General features: G+C 38.1%; 1 protein-coding gene across 1 annotated transcript in view; it reads right to left on the reverse strand.

Annotated features, from left to right (window-relative positions):
- The window catches only part of LRP1B (LDL receptor related protein 1B), a 295406-nt gene that overhangs the window by 101353 nt on the left and 179802 nt on the right, over positions 1–14251 (reverse strand). The window contains exons 48-55 of the mRNA XM_063400998.1: positions 13154–13273; positions 10793–10921; positions 8701–8823; positions 7338–7478; positions 6040–6227; positions 4402–4585; positions 3107–3192; positions 84–206 (exon numbers count right to left, since the gene is read on the reverse strand). Coding sequence (XP_063257068.1) covers positions 84–206; positions 3107–3192; positions 4402–4585; positions 6040–6227; positions 7338–7478; positions 8701–8823; positions 10793–10921; positions 13154–13273 — 1094 coding nt within the window. The remainder of the gene's footprint in view (positions 1–83; positions 207–3106; positions 3193–4401; positions 4586–6039; positions 6228–7337; positions 7479–8700; positions 8824–10792; positions 10922–13153; positions 13274–14251) is intronic.

Here is a 14251-nt window from a genome sequence, read left to right on the forward strand (position 1 = left end):
TGTGGGTTAAAAGTATGAAGGAGCATTTCCCCAAACACTCAGGAAATTTAATTCGAGTAGTGACATTATTAATCCCCAATTACCTTGATGTCACTTCCATTTAAAGACATCCTGTTTATGCGACTGCCGTTTGGTCTGCTGGAATCAATCCAATAAATGAACTCCTCTCTGTAGTCAAAGTCTATTGCAATCACATTGTTCAGCCCCTAAAAACAGGGAAAAAAAAGTCCATTTATTCAAATGTTTGAACACAAACTGCTGGATAGCATTCAGAATGAGAAACACATTTAATATTCCTAACGTTTTATTTCACTGTCTGCATATTTCTGAAGTACTTCCCTCTCTTTTCCATACATTATTTGTAAACAGAGTAAGACAAAGACTGTAACAGAAATAAATACGGTGACAAATTAACTGGGTCACTTCAAAAAATGCAGATGATGTATGAAATTAAGTGAGGCTCCTGTGTTTTTCTGTGCTCATATTTAAATGAAATTTAGCAGTAAATACCTCTAACTTTTTCTCAGTGTCACTGGTCTTTACTATCTTTGGCATTTTTTTGGCAAACTAGATGGGAGAGCCAGAAACGGTATAATTGTTATGACATTTTAATAACAAAATAAAATCTTGGTAATAGAAATTAATCAAGAATTCAAAATGGTGGTAGTGCAAATTCATTGCTGGGAAGGGGCATGCTGGGCCAGCCAGCTCGGAAATAAACACCTAAGGACAACAATATTTAATGGTACAGGAACTGATCCACAGCTTATCTGCCATCTTCTACTCTGCAATTACTGTAAATCTACCTTTTGATCAAAATGTAGGGGGAATGAGTGGTTGTGCTGCACAAATCATCATTAAAAAAAAACCTGAAACAATTCAGTGTAGGGAGATCACACTCATTTTTCTAAAATATCATGTACATGCACACAATTTTCACAAAACCAGCTGCAGCTCTGTCACTCATAGCTGGGCTGCACAACACTTTTCCTGTCTCTTTTTCTCCCGTTAGTATAATTGCATCTACAGAGAAACCCCCACCCCAAATTCTTAACCAAGGAGACAACAGGTCAACGAATACAAAATATTATTTAATACAGTTTTACAACATTCTATAAATCAAAGTCAGCAATTTGTAAAAAACATAGCCTTATCTCTATATAATTCACAACACTGTAAAAATTTCCAGAGGATCAAGGCTAATACAGAGAATTGACTGCCTGCACATCTTTGGTTTGAAGTGTTTTATTTTGGGTCAGTTTAAATTCAGTTTTTATCAGAACATCGACTGCAGGTAAAAAATTTCTGTACATCTGTAACAGAGTTCTCTGTCCAGACATAATTTCCTCTTTATCATATACATATCTCACTTAAGGCCTCCTAGCATAATGTTTTGTCATTTTACAAATAACGTGCTTTTTAGAAGGAATAGGGAAGATTTCAGATTGCATCAGCTGCCTCATGTTAAACCTGTGGGTTTGTTTCTGTTGCACACAGCACACAGTATATCCTTGGCTGTGATTTGTGTTCCCTTGGTGCCCCACTTAAAAACATGGAGATAAAAAAATCACAAATAACGAGGAGGAAGATTATCTACTCTGCCTATTGAAACCCTGAGGATTTTGATGACTAGGAGTGAAGGAAATGGAAAGCAAAGACGATGCATGAGACACAATTCAAACAGTTGTACTGTTTATGCGTATTTGGAAAAACAAAAAGGAAAAAGAAAGGAAAAGAAAACAGAGGAGAAAGCTGGCACGTAACTCAGACAAGACTGAACGAGCTCCTACTTTCATCCCCTTTATTCTGAGTGTATATGAAGAGCTGTTAGAATGGCAATCACAGACCAAATACACAGAGAGAAGGGTGGGTTTGCTCCTCTGCCAGAGCCTCTGGTGTTTGCCATCCCCTGGGAGATGTGCAGGGAAGAGCCAAATCCGTCTGGCACCACCAGGACACAGGGATGTCCTCAGGAGGGACACAGCCCCCTGTTCTGCCTTTGCAGGAGCAAAGTCCAGTGGGTTCAACAGCAGAGGTGTGTATCAGCCCAGTGAGCTCATGTAACATGGAAAATGTGTATTTTGTTCAGTGGCTGGGGCTGCTCCCTCTCTCACACACCCGAGAGGAGCCCACTGAATTCAGGAGCCTCTGCCAGCACCAACCACGAAGAAAATTTCCTCTTGCTCCCCTCTTTTCACAGGCTTCAGTGAACAGGAACACCAGCAAAAGAGGAGAGAGGCAGTGAGATGCAATGGGAGGGAATCAGAAGGATTTCAGGAGAACAGACAGACTCCTCACAATTCAATAAAGTCAGCGTTTCATTCAAGACTGTTAATTTCATAATTACTGCTGTGAACACCTGAGCACCTCTCTTGTGGCATTAAGGTGCACAGCACAGTGACACAAGAATTTAAATAAAGCCTAATGATATAGATGGGCAGCAAATAATTTCCCAGTCTTACTGCAGTTGACCCATTAGCATTCAATGAAATCGATATTTTCATTAAAACATATTTTGGAAATCTAATCTGTGGCAAGTAACTACACTTAGGTGAAGCATAGAAGGAGAGCAGACTGCTAAAAATGGCAGCTCTGTATTTATTGGGTGACTATTTATGCAGTTTTTCACTTTTTTTTCCCCCCTCTATTATAATAATTTAGACTAATTACTTTAAAAATTAGATTTACACAAAGATAAGAGCTCATGTTTTATAATACCATAAATATTGGGATTGTCTGTCTGAAAATAGATTTAGATTATGACAGTAAGTAGCCCAAATAATATATGGCCAAATAGGTGGGGGGTATTTGATTGCTTTTTAACTGAAATAGACAAATTGCACGAAACATATTGTGATGGAGGAGGATCACAAATAACATAATTTTTTAGTAAATCAGAATGACTGACGAAACAACTGCCTGAGCTGTAATCATGGCAAGTCCAGAGGAAATAGTCAATTTAAATTATTGTAATAACTCTGAAGGTACTGCAGTTGTTCTGTGGTGCACACAACGCCAATTGTAGGGTGGTGTTTCTGTCAGTTGCAAACTTTAGAAAGAAATAAAAGTATTGAGTTAAACTTAGAGCATGGTACTATGGTTATACCTGTTTCAACAAAGTGTAGTTGGATCCATCAGTGCTAATTTTTCTTATTTCATGATGATCAGCCAGAATTAAGAAAGGTTCCTCATCTAAACCCCGGGAGAAAGAATATATTAGACTAGCTTTTACGTTAATTTATGGAAAATCAGGAATACAATGCTGAAATACAGATGGTTTAAAAAATAAATGTTACATGCTCTGATCAATGTTATGGATGAAAGAAATATTTAAAACATTCAAATGCTCCAAGAAAGATCAATGATGCAGTATAAAAATGAACAAAGCAATCAATTAGTATACCTTTCAATGCAATTTAATTATTCTGCATTTGTAATATGGGAACAACACTGTATTTTATCTTAATTTAATGTCTTGAGATTAAATGGGGAATATATTTCATTCCATATGCTTTATTTCAACATTTTCTTTCAAATTAACACTGACTATTAATTATGATTGCAAACCAAGCATGTTCTGACCACTGCTTTTTGAGATTTCATTAGTCTGCATGGTACAGGGAGAAAGAAACAGCTACTCATAAAAACCTTGATTTTTTTAAGTCTGAACTGAAGCCAGATTTGACTTTTTGTAACCCTGGCTTTCTAGTTTATTAAAAAAATATTTACTTTCAGATACTCATTCCTGATACCATTGAAATATCTCTGACACTAACATGACTTATTATTCTAAAATTTTTTTTTAAGGCTGTCTTTATTTTAGGTCTATTGAGAGACACCTCAACTAAAATAAAAGATTACCAGTGATAATTAAAAATGTCTTGAAGACTTTGTACCTACTGCTCTTGCACTCCAGAATGTAATGTATTGTCCAGCCTACTCTGCTCCTGTACTGAATATATTTACAGGTTATAACAGAGTTTGCATTTTCTATTCTTTTTCCTGTTCCTCCTTTTCAGATGAGGAATTTTGATGTACATTCTAATATTCTAAAGGTGATGAAATCTTATCATAACCATGCTATTATCATCTGACTCAGAAGCAGAACTAAGCCATGTATTTTAACTTTTCTAATACTTTTTCTAATAAAGTTAATTATTCACACTTTCAAAAAAACCACTGCATCTATTTACTACAAATGAGCTGAGGACAATATATACTAAAAATATAACTTATTCTTGCATTCAGACACATTCCTATTTTATACTGAAAAAATAGATTCAAAGTAACTCTGGTTTTTATCTTGCATATAAAGTTAACACAGGCCTTGGGGCTAAGGGTTTTTTTCCCACAAATTATTTGGATGCAGCTGTGGATTATAAAAACATTAGGCAGTAATACCTGAGAGGGATTTGCAGCCGTTTGGGTTGTCAGGCTGTGTTTCGTACCCCTCTGCACACAGGCATTTGTAGGTTCCGTAGGTGTTGATGCATTGCTGGCTACAGGGAAATCCAGATGAGCATTCATCAATATCTACACACGTTTTGCCATCATCCTTCAGCAGGAATCCAGGCCAGCATTTGCACTGGGAAAGAGAACCAAATACATTCATTTTTAATTCTGTTTATCACCTGTGTGTACTTTCTTCTGAATATGTTAGGATCATAAACTTTTTATGCATCTCATTTTTTCAAGTAACATCTTAATTACTTTGCTGCTTGTTTGGTTTACAGGAGGCATATCTACTTTTCTTTTCAAATATTGCTGATGTAATCCTAAGCACCATTTTCTAAAAAAAAAATCCCAAACAAAACCCTGTAGAAAGAGTAATTATTCTTTCTACTTTAACTGAAGAGAAAGTAAAGCACACCTTGTCAAAAATATAGAAAGGATTTTTCCTTGGAAATAAAGATGGATGGACCCTTTGGAGTTTTTAACTTTCAATTATACATGTGTTTTTTTGGTAAAGATAGACAGGTTTTAATTTTTTCCCTGGAATCTTTGACATCACCTAGCAGTTTGTGTAACCAACACAGGAATGTGAACGACAACTCTTGAGGCTGATAAGGAGCTGGGGTAGGACAATTCTTGTGGATCCCTGCTAACTCAGAATATTCTGTTTGTTTGACATTTATTTGGGTCTGATCATGGTCCTGGCAAGTTTCTCACGTGCAGTGTGAAAGATGAAAAACACAACTGGGCAGAGGGGTTTTGAAAAAGGAGCATAAATTTTATCTACAGAAGACTCAGAGCCCTGTTCCCTCCTATATTCCCTATTTCTCTGCAGAGATCCAGGACGTGCTCTCTCCACCCCTTCAAGAAGGCTTTTGTTGAACCCAGCAGCTCCCGAGTCTCTGCCTCAGCCCTCACAGCTCCAGAGGGTTGAAAAGCTGCAGATCCACACCACACTAAACAGATTTTATTTAGTTCTCAGTGGGCCAATGTTCAGCTGCAAAGATGAAACTTTGGGAGCGCAGGTAGGGTTACCTCAGAGTTAAAACACTGAAAATTTGTCTTTCTTCTATTTTTAACTACTATTTACAGGCTGTTCCTCTCTACTTGTCAAGGCCAAAGAACAGACTCAGGTGATTCAAAAAACATCTTCACATGCAGACAATGAACAGTTTTATTCTGCTGCTAAGGTGATATTGCTTTGTCGGAATGTTTTTGTAAGAGTCTCTGTCTTTGGAAAAAAGAAAAAACAAAACAAAAACCTCAAGAAAACCACTATTTCTGTTGTTCATTCCTATGCATTTCAACATGTTTACTTTTTCATTTTCAGTGCTCTGTATAAACCTGTATGATTAGTTGTATTTAAAGCATTATATGACCTTTATGATAGGTTTACAATATGTATTGTACTATTTTTTAAATACAATTGACAATTGTTTGCTTATAGGAACTGAAAATTTCAATGTTCTGGTATGGTTCACTGCAAGGAGGTACCACACAGTGGGGCTTTATTATAGTCATGCAGTAGTTAAACACTTAAGAACTAAAAACTCACATTATATTACACCACATTTTGCAATTATTCACCTTGTATCCAACAGGAAGGTCCTGACAATCTTGGGAACAGCCACTGATTTTCTTACTGAGGCATTCATTAATGTGGCAGCTTTTCTCATCAGATCCATCACTGCAATCTTCTTTGTTATCACAAACCTCGCTTTGAGGAATGCACTTGCCATTTTTGCACATAAAAAAAGAGCTGTTACATGACTGCTCTGCAAAACAAAAAAGAACACACAACTTGGTGTCATCTATTTGGAATGAATTTTCTCATGGATCAGCTGCTGTGTGGAAAAAGGAAAAAATTGTGTAACAATTGAATATTTATTCTTTATTGATAGCTTTATAATAACTTTTCACTTTTCAGTGTCTTTAAAGGTTATTCCTCTCCTAGAAAAATGGGTGAAGACATCAACTTATTACTCCCTCCAACATGTTTGTTTCCATATAATGGAGAATCCTCTACATATCTCTGCACAAAATACAGTTCTAGTTTCCAAAAGTTAAAAACCACGGGGTTCTCTCCTCTGTGAATGCTGAGATGTTCAGGAACACAACTGACTAAATTCCAATGCATTCCTTGCCTAGCAACCTGCAAATGTGCATTTCCCTGTTTGTCAAAACTTGAATACATCATTTCAGCTACATTCAGAACCTTCAAACAACAACTGGAACATTTAAATAAACATAAGAAAGGTGTGCTGCCTCATCTCACAGCAGATGAGTGTTTTCACTTTAAACTGGCATAAAGAACGTGGCTACAGTGCAATGAAATCCTAAGGGCCAGACAGAAGAATTGGTCTTTCAAAAAGCCACAGAACAGAACAACATATGCAGACCAGGACTAATTTCCCTCTCCAAAACCAGCCAGACCTCATCAAACTTATTAATGTAAGAAGAAAATGTCAACAAAACCAATAGAATTTGGTCAATAATTTACTAATAAAACTGAAGCATTGTTTATAATTTATAGTGGGAGCAACTTTGCATCCCCTTTTGTATGAACTCCTTCTGTGTGATGAATATCTGGAACGGTTAGACACTTCAGAAATTACAACATTAATATCATCTGATTTTAGTATCAACAGGAATTATGCATTAAGGAAGTGTCTGTTATTTTATTCCACGGGAACTGGTGACTTGCACTTTGTGAGCTGAAGTTCTGGATGCTCAGAACACTTTTTCCTTGCAAGACATGAGCAATATCACCACGAAAGCACTGGGAATTTAAGCTATGAGGTTTCACATTTGCTCGCTCAAATCCCTAAACCACCTCTCTCAGAAAAGAAAGGTCACACGTGTTTGTCAAAAAATTACACCCAAACCTGAACTTTTGCACTTGGTGTTGATGGGTGCTTCATCAGAGTGGTCTGGGCAGTCGAAATCCCCATCACACTGCCACTGGGAATTCAGCAGGCACCGTCCATCGGCGCAGGTGAACTCCCCGGGGCGGCAGCGACGGTACCCTGCAAAGACAGCCCCCAGTCACCTCACGTGTGCTCTCACAGTCCCAACATAAAATTCTGCATGTTTGAGGCAACACAAAGAAAAAATTCATGGCTTTATTTAGAGATGCAGAGTGCTGTGCTCATACGCGAGCGGCTGCCAGCAGAGAGAGAAACCAAAGTTCTTATGCAGCACCGTAGAGTCATGATACAATTCAAACAGATGTGAAACATATTTATGCTGCTCTCAGTCATAAATGCCTTTTCTTTTTGGCGTTATTTCATTTATTCCTGTTATTAGGTGATAGCTTGACAATGCCCAACAAATATTTTTGTAGTGTGCTTACAGCTGGTGGTGTGTCTTCCCTTTAAAACATGTCGAACACCAAATCATTTTAACCACACTAAAAACACATTTTCTAAGATGGCCACAAAATCAAAACATACAGAATGGGTACATTTTCAAAGCAAAAGAGGACATCTAATAATAATAACAATTTTATATGTGTGTATATATATATATATATTTATATAAAATGAAGTAAATAAACCATAAACCATATTTGCTTTTTAGACAGTGGCTTAACTGAGAGTTCTGAAACTGACAAAGCAGTAGAAAACCTTAGAGAAATACATAGACTGTAACAGCACAAAAACATGCATGATAATCACCAATTTGTCATTTTGAAGGCAATATTTGCACTATTTATTTTCCATAAATATTATTTATATAGATACTTGTTTCTGAATATGGGTCAGATACATTGAACAGACACTCAGAGCATACAAGAAACCCTAAATTCATGTGAATGGTCAAAATTAAACATTCGCATATGCCTATAGTTGATATAATTTAAATGCAGTGATAATCATGACAGATGTATTTGATAGGAAAAAAAATCAGAGAGACAGACAAAAACATATATAATAAAGATATACTTAGTAAATGAGAAATTCTAGAACATACTTTTAAAATTCTCTTAAATATTATTAGGAATCAACTGTACACAATCAATCAAGTGTCAATTAATACACTATGGGAACGAATTTGTCACTGTAGCCCCAGACCCAAGTTAATTCCAAGCTGTATTAATTAATGCTTAATTCAAAAGTGAGAACTAAAACAGTTTAAAAACTGAAGAGCTTTCTTTTCCAATAGTGCCTTAGAGTACCAGACCCTGGAGAATGCCTTAGAGTTAGCAGTGTGAGATTGTTCTATTTACTCTATTTTTGTTATACTTGCCACATTCCAGGGATTCATCTGATCCATCTCCACAGTCATCATCGTGGTCACAAACAAACTGTTTGGGAATGCAGACTTTGTTATGGCACATGAAAGCATTCTCATCACAAGTGTTGTTGGGAGCTAAGGAAAATGCAGAACATTAAAAAAAAAAAAAAAGAAATTGAGAACAATCAGATAAACAGCCGATTTTCTTACACAAAGATGAAATGAGAAGTGAATTTGAGTGAATTCAATGGAAATAGTCATAACTTTTTAGTCAGATAAAAAGAATCACACAAGTCAATACCAGAAAAAGCAACTCATCACAAAGAAAGCTACAGAAGTAAAGATAGCTAAAATCTTCTGTAATCCAAGACAGAAAAGCTTCAGAAGTCGATGCTGTCTATATGACTAAACTAAGGTCTGGCTCTGAAGAAAAGAATATTTGGGAAAAAGAGATGTCTTTACATTCAGCTGCTCCTGAACAAATGCTCTTTGAAGACCACAAACACTCAAAATATATGGAATATATTTTACACCATTTTTATATATTAATAAAAAAATGCCCTCCAATGCAATTATTACTGAATTCCTGACACTGCTAATGGAAATGTGTCTCAGGAAGACTGGAAGGAATGCTCATTTTATAGGAAAGGGATGTCAGGATCTGAACAATTAGCCAGAATAAAATGAAGACAGAACTTGCATCTCCTTTCTTGATGCACAGCCTCCCTGACATGAGCAGCAACATTTTCTTCAGGAAAAGCAATACAACTGCAGAGTCACTAATTTGCTAATTTTCACCAGTAAATGCTGCATTAATGCCTGTGACATGCCATGTGGGAAACAGTAAAGGTAAGAAGACTTTCAGAAGCTGTGAAAGCAGGCCACAAAACTGAAACAGCAGAGAACTCTGAGCTAGCTGGAGCTGCACAGCCTGAAAGTAGAGAAGATACAATAGTACAGCAAGCAAGGACATGAAACCATAGCTGGAGTTTTTAGGCTTGGCTAAGATAGACCTTAAGACTGCAGAAAAAATAAGCTTAGCAAGACAGTAGAAGGTTTTAAGCTCAGTAATGGAGTATTGAGTATGGTTACTAGAAAACATACAAGCAAGCACTGTTTGAGGCAGGTGCACGTGTGCTTTTAGGGATTGGCTAGAACAATTTGTAAGCTTTGTCTGGATGTGCTATTGGCTGGAAGACTTTCAGAATGCCCTGTGACAAAGAGTCTTTGGCTGTCTGTGGTAGATGAGAGCATGTGCCATCTCCTGTACCTCGCCCTGTGGCCCAGACTGGTGCCTGAACAAAGCTCCTGACGCGTCACCCGGCGCTCCCGTCCCGTTAGTGACAAACGCCAGCACAGACCCACACATCCTGACCTGCATCTGGACTGCCTTGGTCTGTGTAGTGGTTTGGTTTTTTAATTGTAATGGTTTTTCACTCTGTCCCCCTCTGGTTACAGTGCACTTTTCCCCAGTTGTCACTGCCCCCTAAGTCGTCAGCCTCCCTAACCCTTCCCGTTTCCCGAACCTTCCCTGCCAATCCTCAGTTGTACCTCCTACCCTCCCTGTCAATCCTTGTCCCACCATCCCCTCGTTCTGGAAAGGTCTGTTCAATTCTGTTATTGGTTTATCTGAACTGTAACCTTCCCTTGTTGCTCCCTATTGGGTCCATGTACATCACTCATTTCCGTAAGTCTGCCCCTATTCCCTTCCTATTGGTTAAAGCTTTATCCCCGTCCTAAGATCCTCCCCTAGATTTAAACCCTGAGATTTCCCTTGCTGTTCTCCTTGGATTTTGACCCCTTTCAGGCAGTAAGCCTTCCTGGAAACTCAAGTCTCTGGATGTTCCTTCGTTCTTTATCCTCCACCTAGAGGGAAGCAAGTTCCCACTGTGGAGTTTTATCTCCACTGAGGTTCTGCCCTGGTGCTGTGCTCTGTGCCAGGACTGTATCAGCAGAGCCTGGAGCTGTCGGGCTGGCTAAAACCATGAAGGATCCCGCTCCGTGTGCTCACACGTGGGTCAGCAATCTTCAATGGCAAAGTGGACGTGAAAATAACACGAAGCAGCATGAAAACACCAATTATTTTTTTTCTGTGCAAACCTACCGCAGCCCGCTGTGGACAGCTCGTCGCTCCCGTTGGGGCAGTCGCGCTCGCCGTCGCAGAGCCAGTGCTGGGGCACGCAGGCATGGGAGCCCAGGCAGCTGAAGGTGTCTGCAGCACAGGTCACTGAGCCTGGGGAGACAGGCAGGGCAGCCCTCAGCACTGAACCATCCCCTGTCCCCACCTGGGGTAGCCTAATACGAGTTTTTGTGGTTATTTTAAAATCCCAGATATTATTTCGTTCTGCATGTTATGATAAACCTACTGGCTAGGATCGTTTTACAGTCAAATTCTGACCATCTGCTGTTTCTTCCATTCATTTCATTTATTCAGCCTCTTAAATTCCCACACTTTATGGAAATTATCCAGCAGAATAATTCTTCAAACCAGTGTTGGTCAGTAATTTTGGCTGCGCGTTTGGACTGACTGGACAAAGGAACCAATCTTGCAAACCACATAATCCCTGCACCACCAAACTCCATGCCAGGAAGCCAAAGACTCCAAAACTTCTGTTAATCAGTCCCACAGAGAAGAGAAAATGTGTACCAAGTACAACATTAGTGGGAGAAAAAATATCTGACAGCTCTGATCCAACTAACTCAATGTATTATTTACCTGACTAATCTTTTCTTGGCTGTTTTTTAGATCATATTATACCTTAGGGTTAAACTTCCTCAAGCTGGAAGTAAATTTTTGTGCAATCCATCATTTAATGTATTCTCTTGGTCAAGATAAATGTACTTCACTAAAAAGGAGACAGTGAATTTTTTACTAGTTTTAATCAGGATTTAATAAAGTATTAATATATTTTTTAAAATGATTTTTATCTTACTTATGCAAAAGAGGCAAGCTTTTCTTCATTACCTTCATTTTTTGATATTTCTGGAATTGAACTTCATGTTAAAGAAATACTGATTTTTTTAAGACTGAAAAATCTGAAGTAATTTTTCTCTTTTCTCCTTGCAGTTCAGATCCAACTACTGTTCCTAAGAAGAAATACAGCTCTAACTCTCCCTTCTTCACACCCACAGCAGAATTTTCCCTCTTTGAGAGAAGTTATGTGCCCTAAACAATTAATATTTTACCTTATTAGAATAGTGTAAGTTCTACCTCCTTCCCTTTCATTTACTGGCATTTCTACATCTTTGATTAACCAACTACTTTAACAAAGCACATCTTTTCTTTGTCTACTTAACACTTCCCATTATCAACAATATTTTTACCGTGATAACACACTGGAAATATGGATGAAATATTCTTTGTTGAATGTACTTTAAGTAAGAGGGGTTTTGAAAATGAATATATCTTTCAGAGTTAAAAGCTGAAATTTTAAAAAGAAACTTAAAATACAGAGAATGAGGTAACTGATGTATAAATATCACTAAATTGTGACAGCATGACTTGACACAATGTGATTTTCTTCGGAAAAGAATTCACTAACATATTTCCAAGTCCATTGAGCCCTAGTATGAAAAAATTTTTAATTCCTTATGCATCTTGAAGGGTTTGGGAATTTGAGAGGAATATCATGAAATATATGCTTATGGTATAGAAAATTTTAGCGGGGGTACAAGAAAGATCTAGGGGGAAAAAAAAGAACTAAAACAAAAGTACAATAATTGTAGGGTCTTTGAGCACTTGACCCTCAAACATAAAACTCAAACAGGGGTTTTACCTCAGGGACAGGAACTGGAGAACAGTCTGGCTGTCCTTTTGCCCAGGCTGGTTTGCCATTCATAACTTTATGACTGTGATGCCCTAAGTTTTATCTTGCACATTTTTTAGATTCTGTACTGCCTTAGCGTGTGACTCTGAACTTCAGTATAAAGTGTTAGCAAGTTCTCCTCACAGGGTAGTTAGACAAGACATTGTTGGAGATTTAGGCTCAAGAAGTATAAACAACTTTTAGACGAACTGAGAACAATCTAGGAGGATGGGACTTCATAACCTGCAGCTGTAATTGGACAATTGACCCAAAAAAATAAATAGACCAGCACTTATAAAAGTGTGAAAACTCGTGACCCGTTGTCCATTTTGGGTCAATCTTGGGCAAAGCCATGGCCAGGCTCTTGTCCTGCCCAAGGTGTATCCTTTGAAGGCCTTTTAATAAATACTTGCTTTATTCCTTTAACTCTGTCCAGCCTCTGTTCCAGGTCAGCCTCTTTAGACTTCAACAGAATTACATAAACCCTATGGTTCCCATAGAAAGGAACCCATCTGCTGGTTGGAGGGGGCTGAGGGAGGACATCCCCCACACCCTTTGGAGATTCTGTCCTTGTTCTCTTCCCAGCCTCTCCTTGGAACATTCCCAAGGTTTCCTTCCCTAGGCATGACCTGGCCCAACCCAGCACTGATCCCACTCACCACAGATGGCATCGCTCTCATCGAAGCCGTCTCCACAGTCATCCTCCCCGTCGCAGGTCCACTGCTTGGAGATGCACTTGTTTGCAGAGCAAGCAAACTGATTCCACGAGCAGGAGGAATCTGGGGATGACACCAGGCCCTGCATTTGTTAGGTTCACACCATCGCTGCCTCCCCTGCAGCTTCAGCCACGGTTTAGGATGTTCTGCACTGCTGCCTTCTCTCCTCTCTGTTTCCATGTATTAAAACACTCCAGCACTGCACAGTCCTAATCTCATTATTCAGCATATTATTACTTTGTTCAGGAGTTTGCATTCACCAACATATTTTTAAAAATAAACCGTGAAACATTCCAAAGACATTCCAACATTGTTAAATATATTGTAAAGTGGGATGAGGATAAACATTTTAAAAAACGTGAAGCCTGGTTTGCATATTTAACAGATGCTACAGCTACAGTGAACTGCTTTATTTGGGTAGAGAGAGCACAGTTCAAATTTTCCTACACAGCCTTTCTCCTGGTATTCCAGTAGTTAACTTCATCTTTGAAAGATTTCATGTTATTTTCTCTCACAAGAAAAATTGCTATACAATGGAAAAAGAGCTTCTGCAGTTCAAAAATCAGACCTCAAAACTGTCCTCAATCAATGCCATTCTTTGTTGAAAAATTCAAATCTACCATTTTTCCCAGGCTTCTTTCTTTAACAATAAAGTTTGTTTTGTTGCAACTGATTTTGACGGCAACAAATTTTAGTATTAACATTCAAAAGAATTTCAGGTAATGAAATCTGAATTTAAAGGAGAAACATTGTAACAGGTATCTCCAAATGGGTAAGAGCAATCAATGGGGAAAGAAACACTGACTTAACCCTCTTCTCCTTTGGCCACAAAAATCAGCTAATTCAGTTTACTGTATTGTACACAAGTGTACAACACCTGGAAATGCAAACACCAAGTTATGCTTGACAAATGTGGCCAACAGAAAAGATTCTGATTGTCACAGTGAACAGGACTTCCTAATTCCAAAGTTTTAAGATAAAAATATACTACTTAAGCTGCAAACCAAATATGGAAGCAGGTTAATGGAAACTGTGTCATGA

Source organism: Prinia subflava, chromosome 6 (assembly GCF_021018805.1).
Source record: "Prinia subflava isolate CZ2003 ecotype Zambia chromosome 6, Cam_Psub_1.2, whole genome shotgun sequence".
Classification (NCBI taxonomy): domain Eukaryota; kingdom Metazoa; phylum Chordata; class Aves; order Passeriformes; family Cisticolidae; genus Prinia; species Prinia subflava.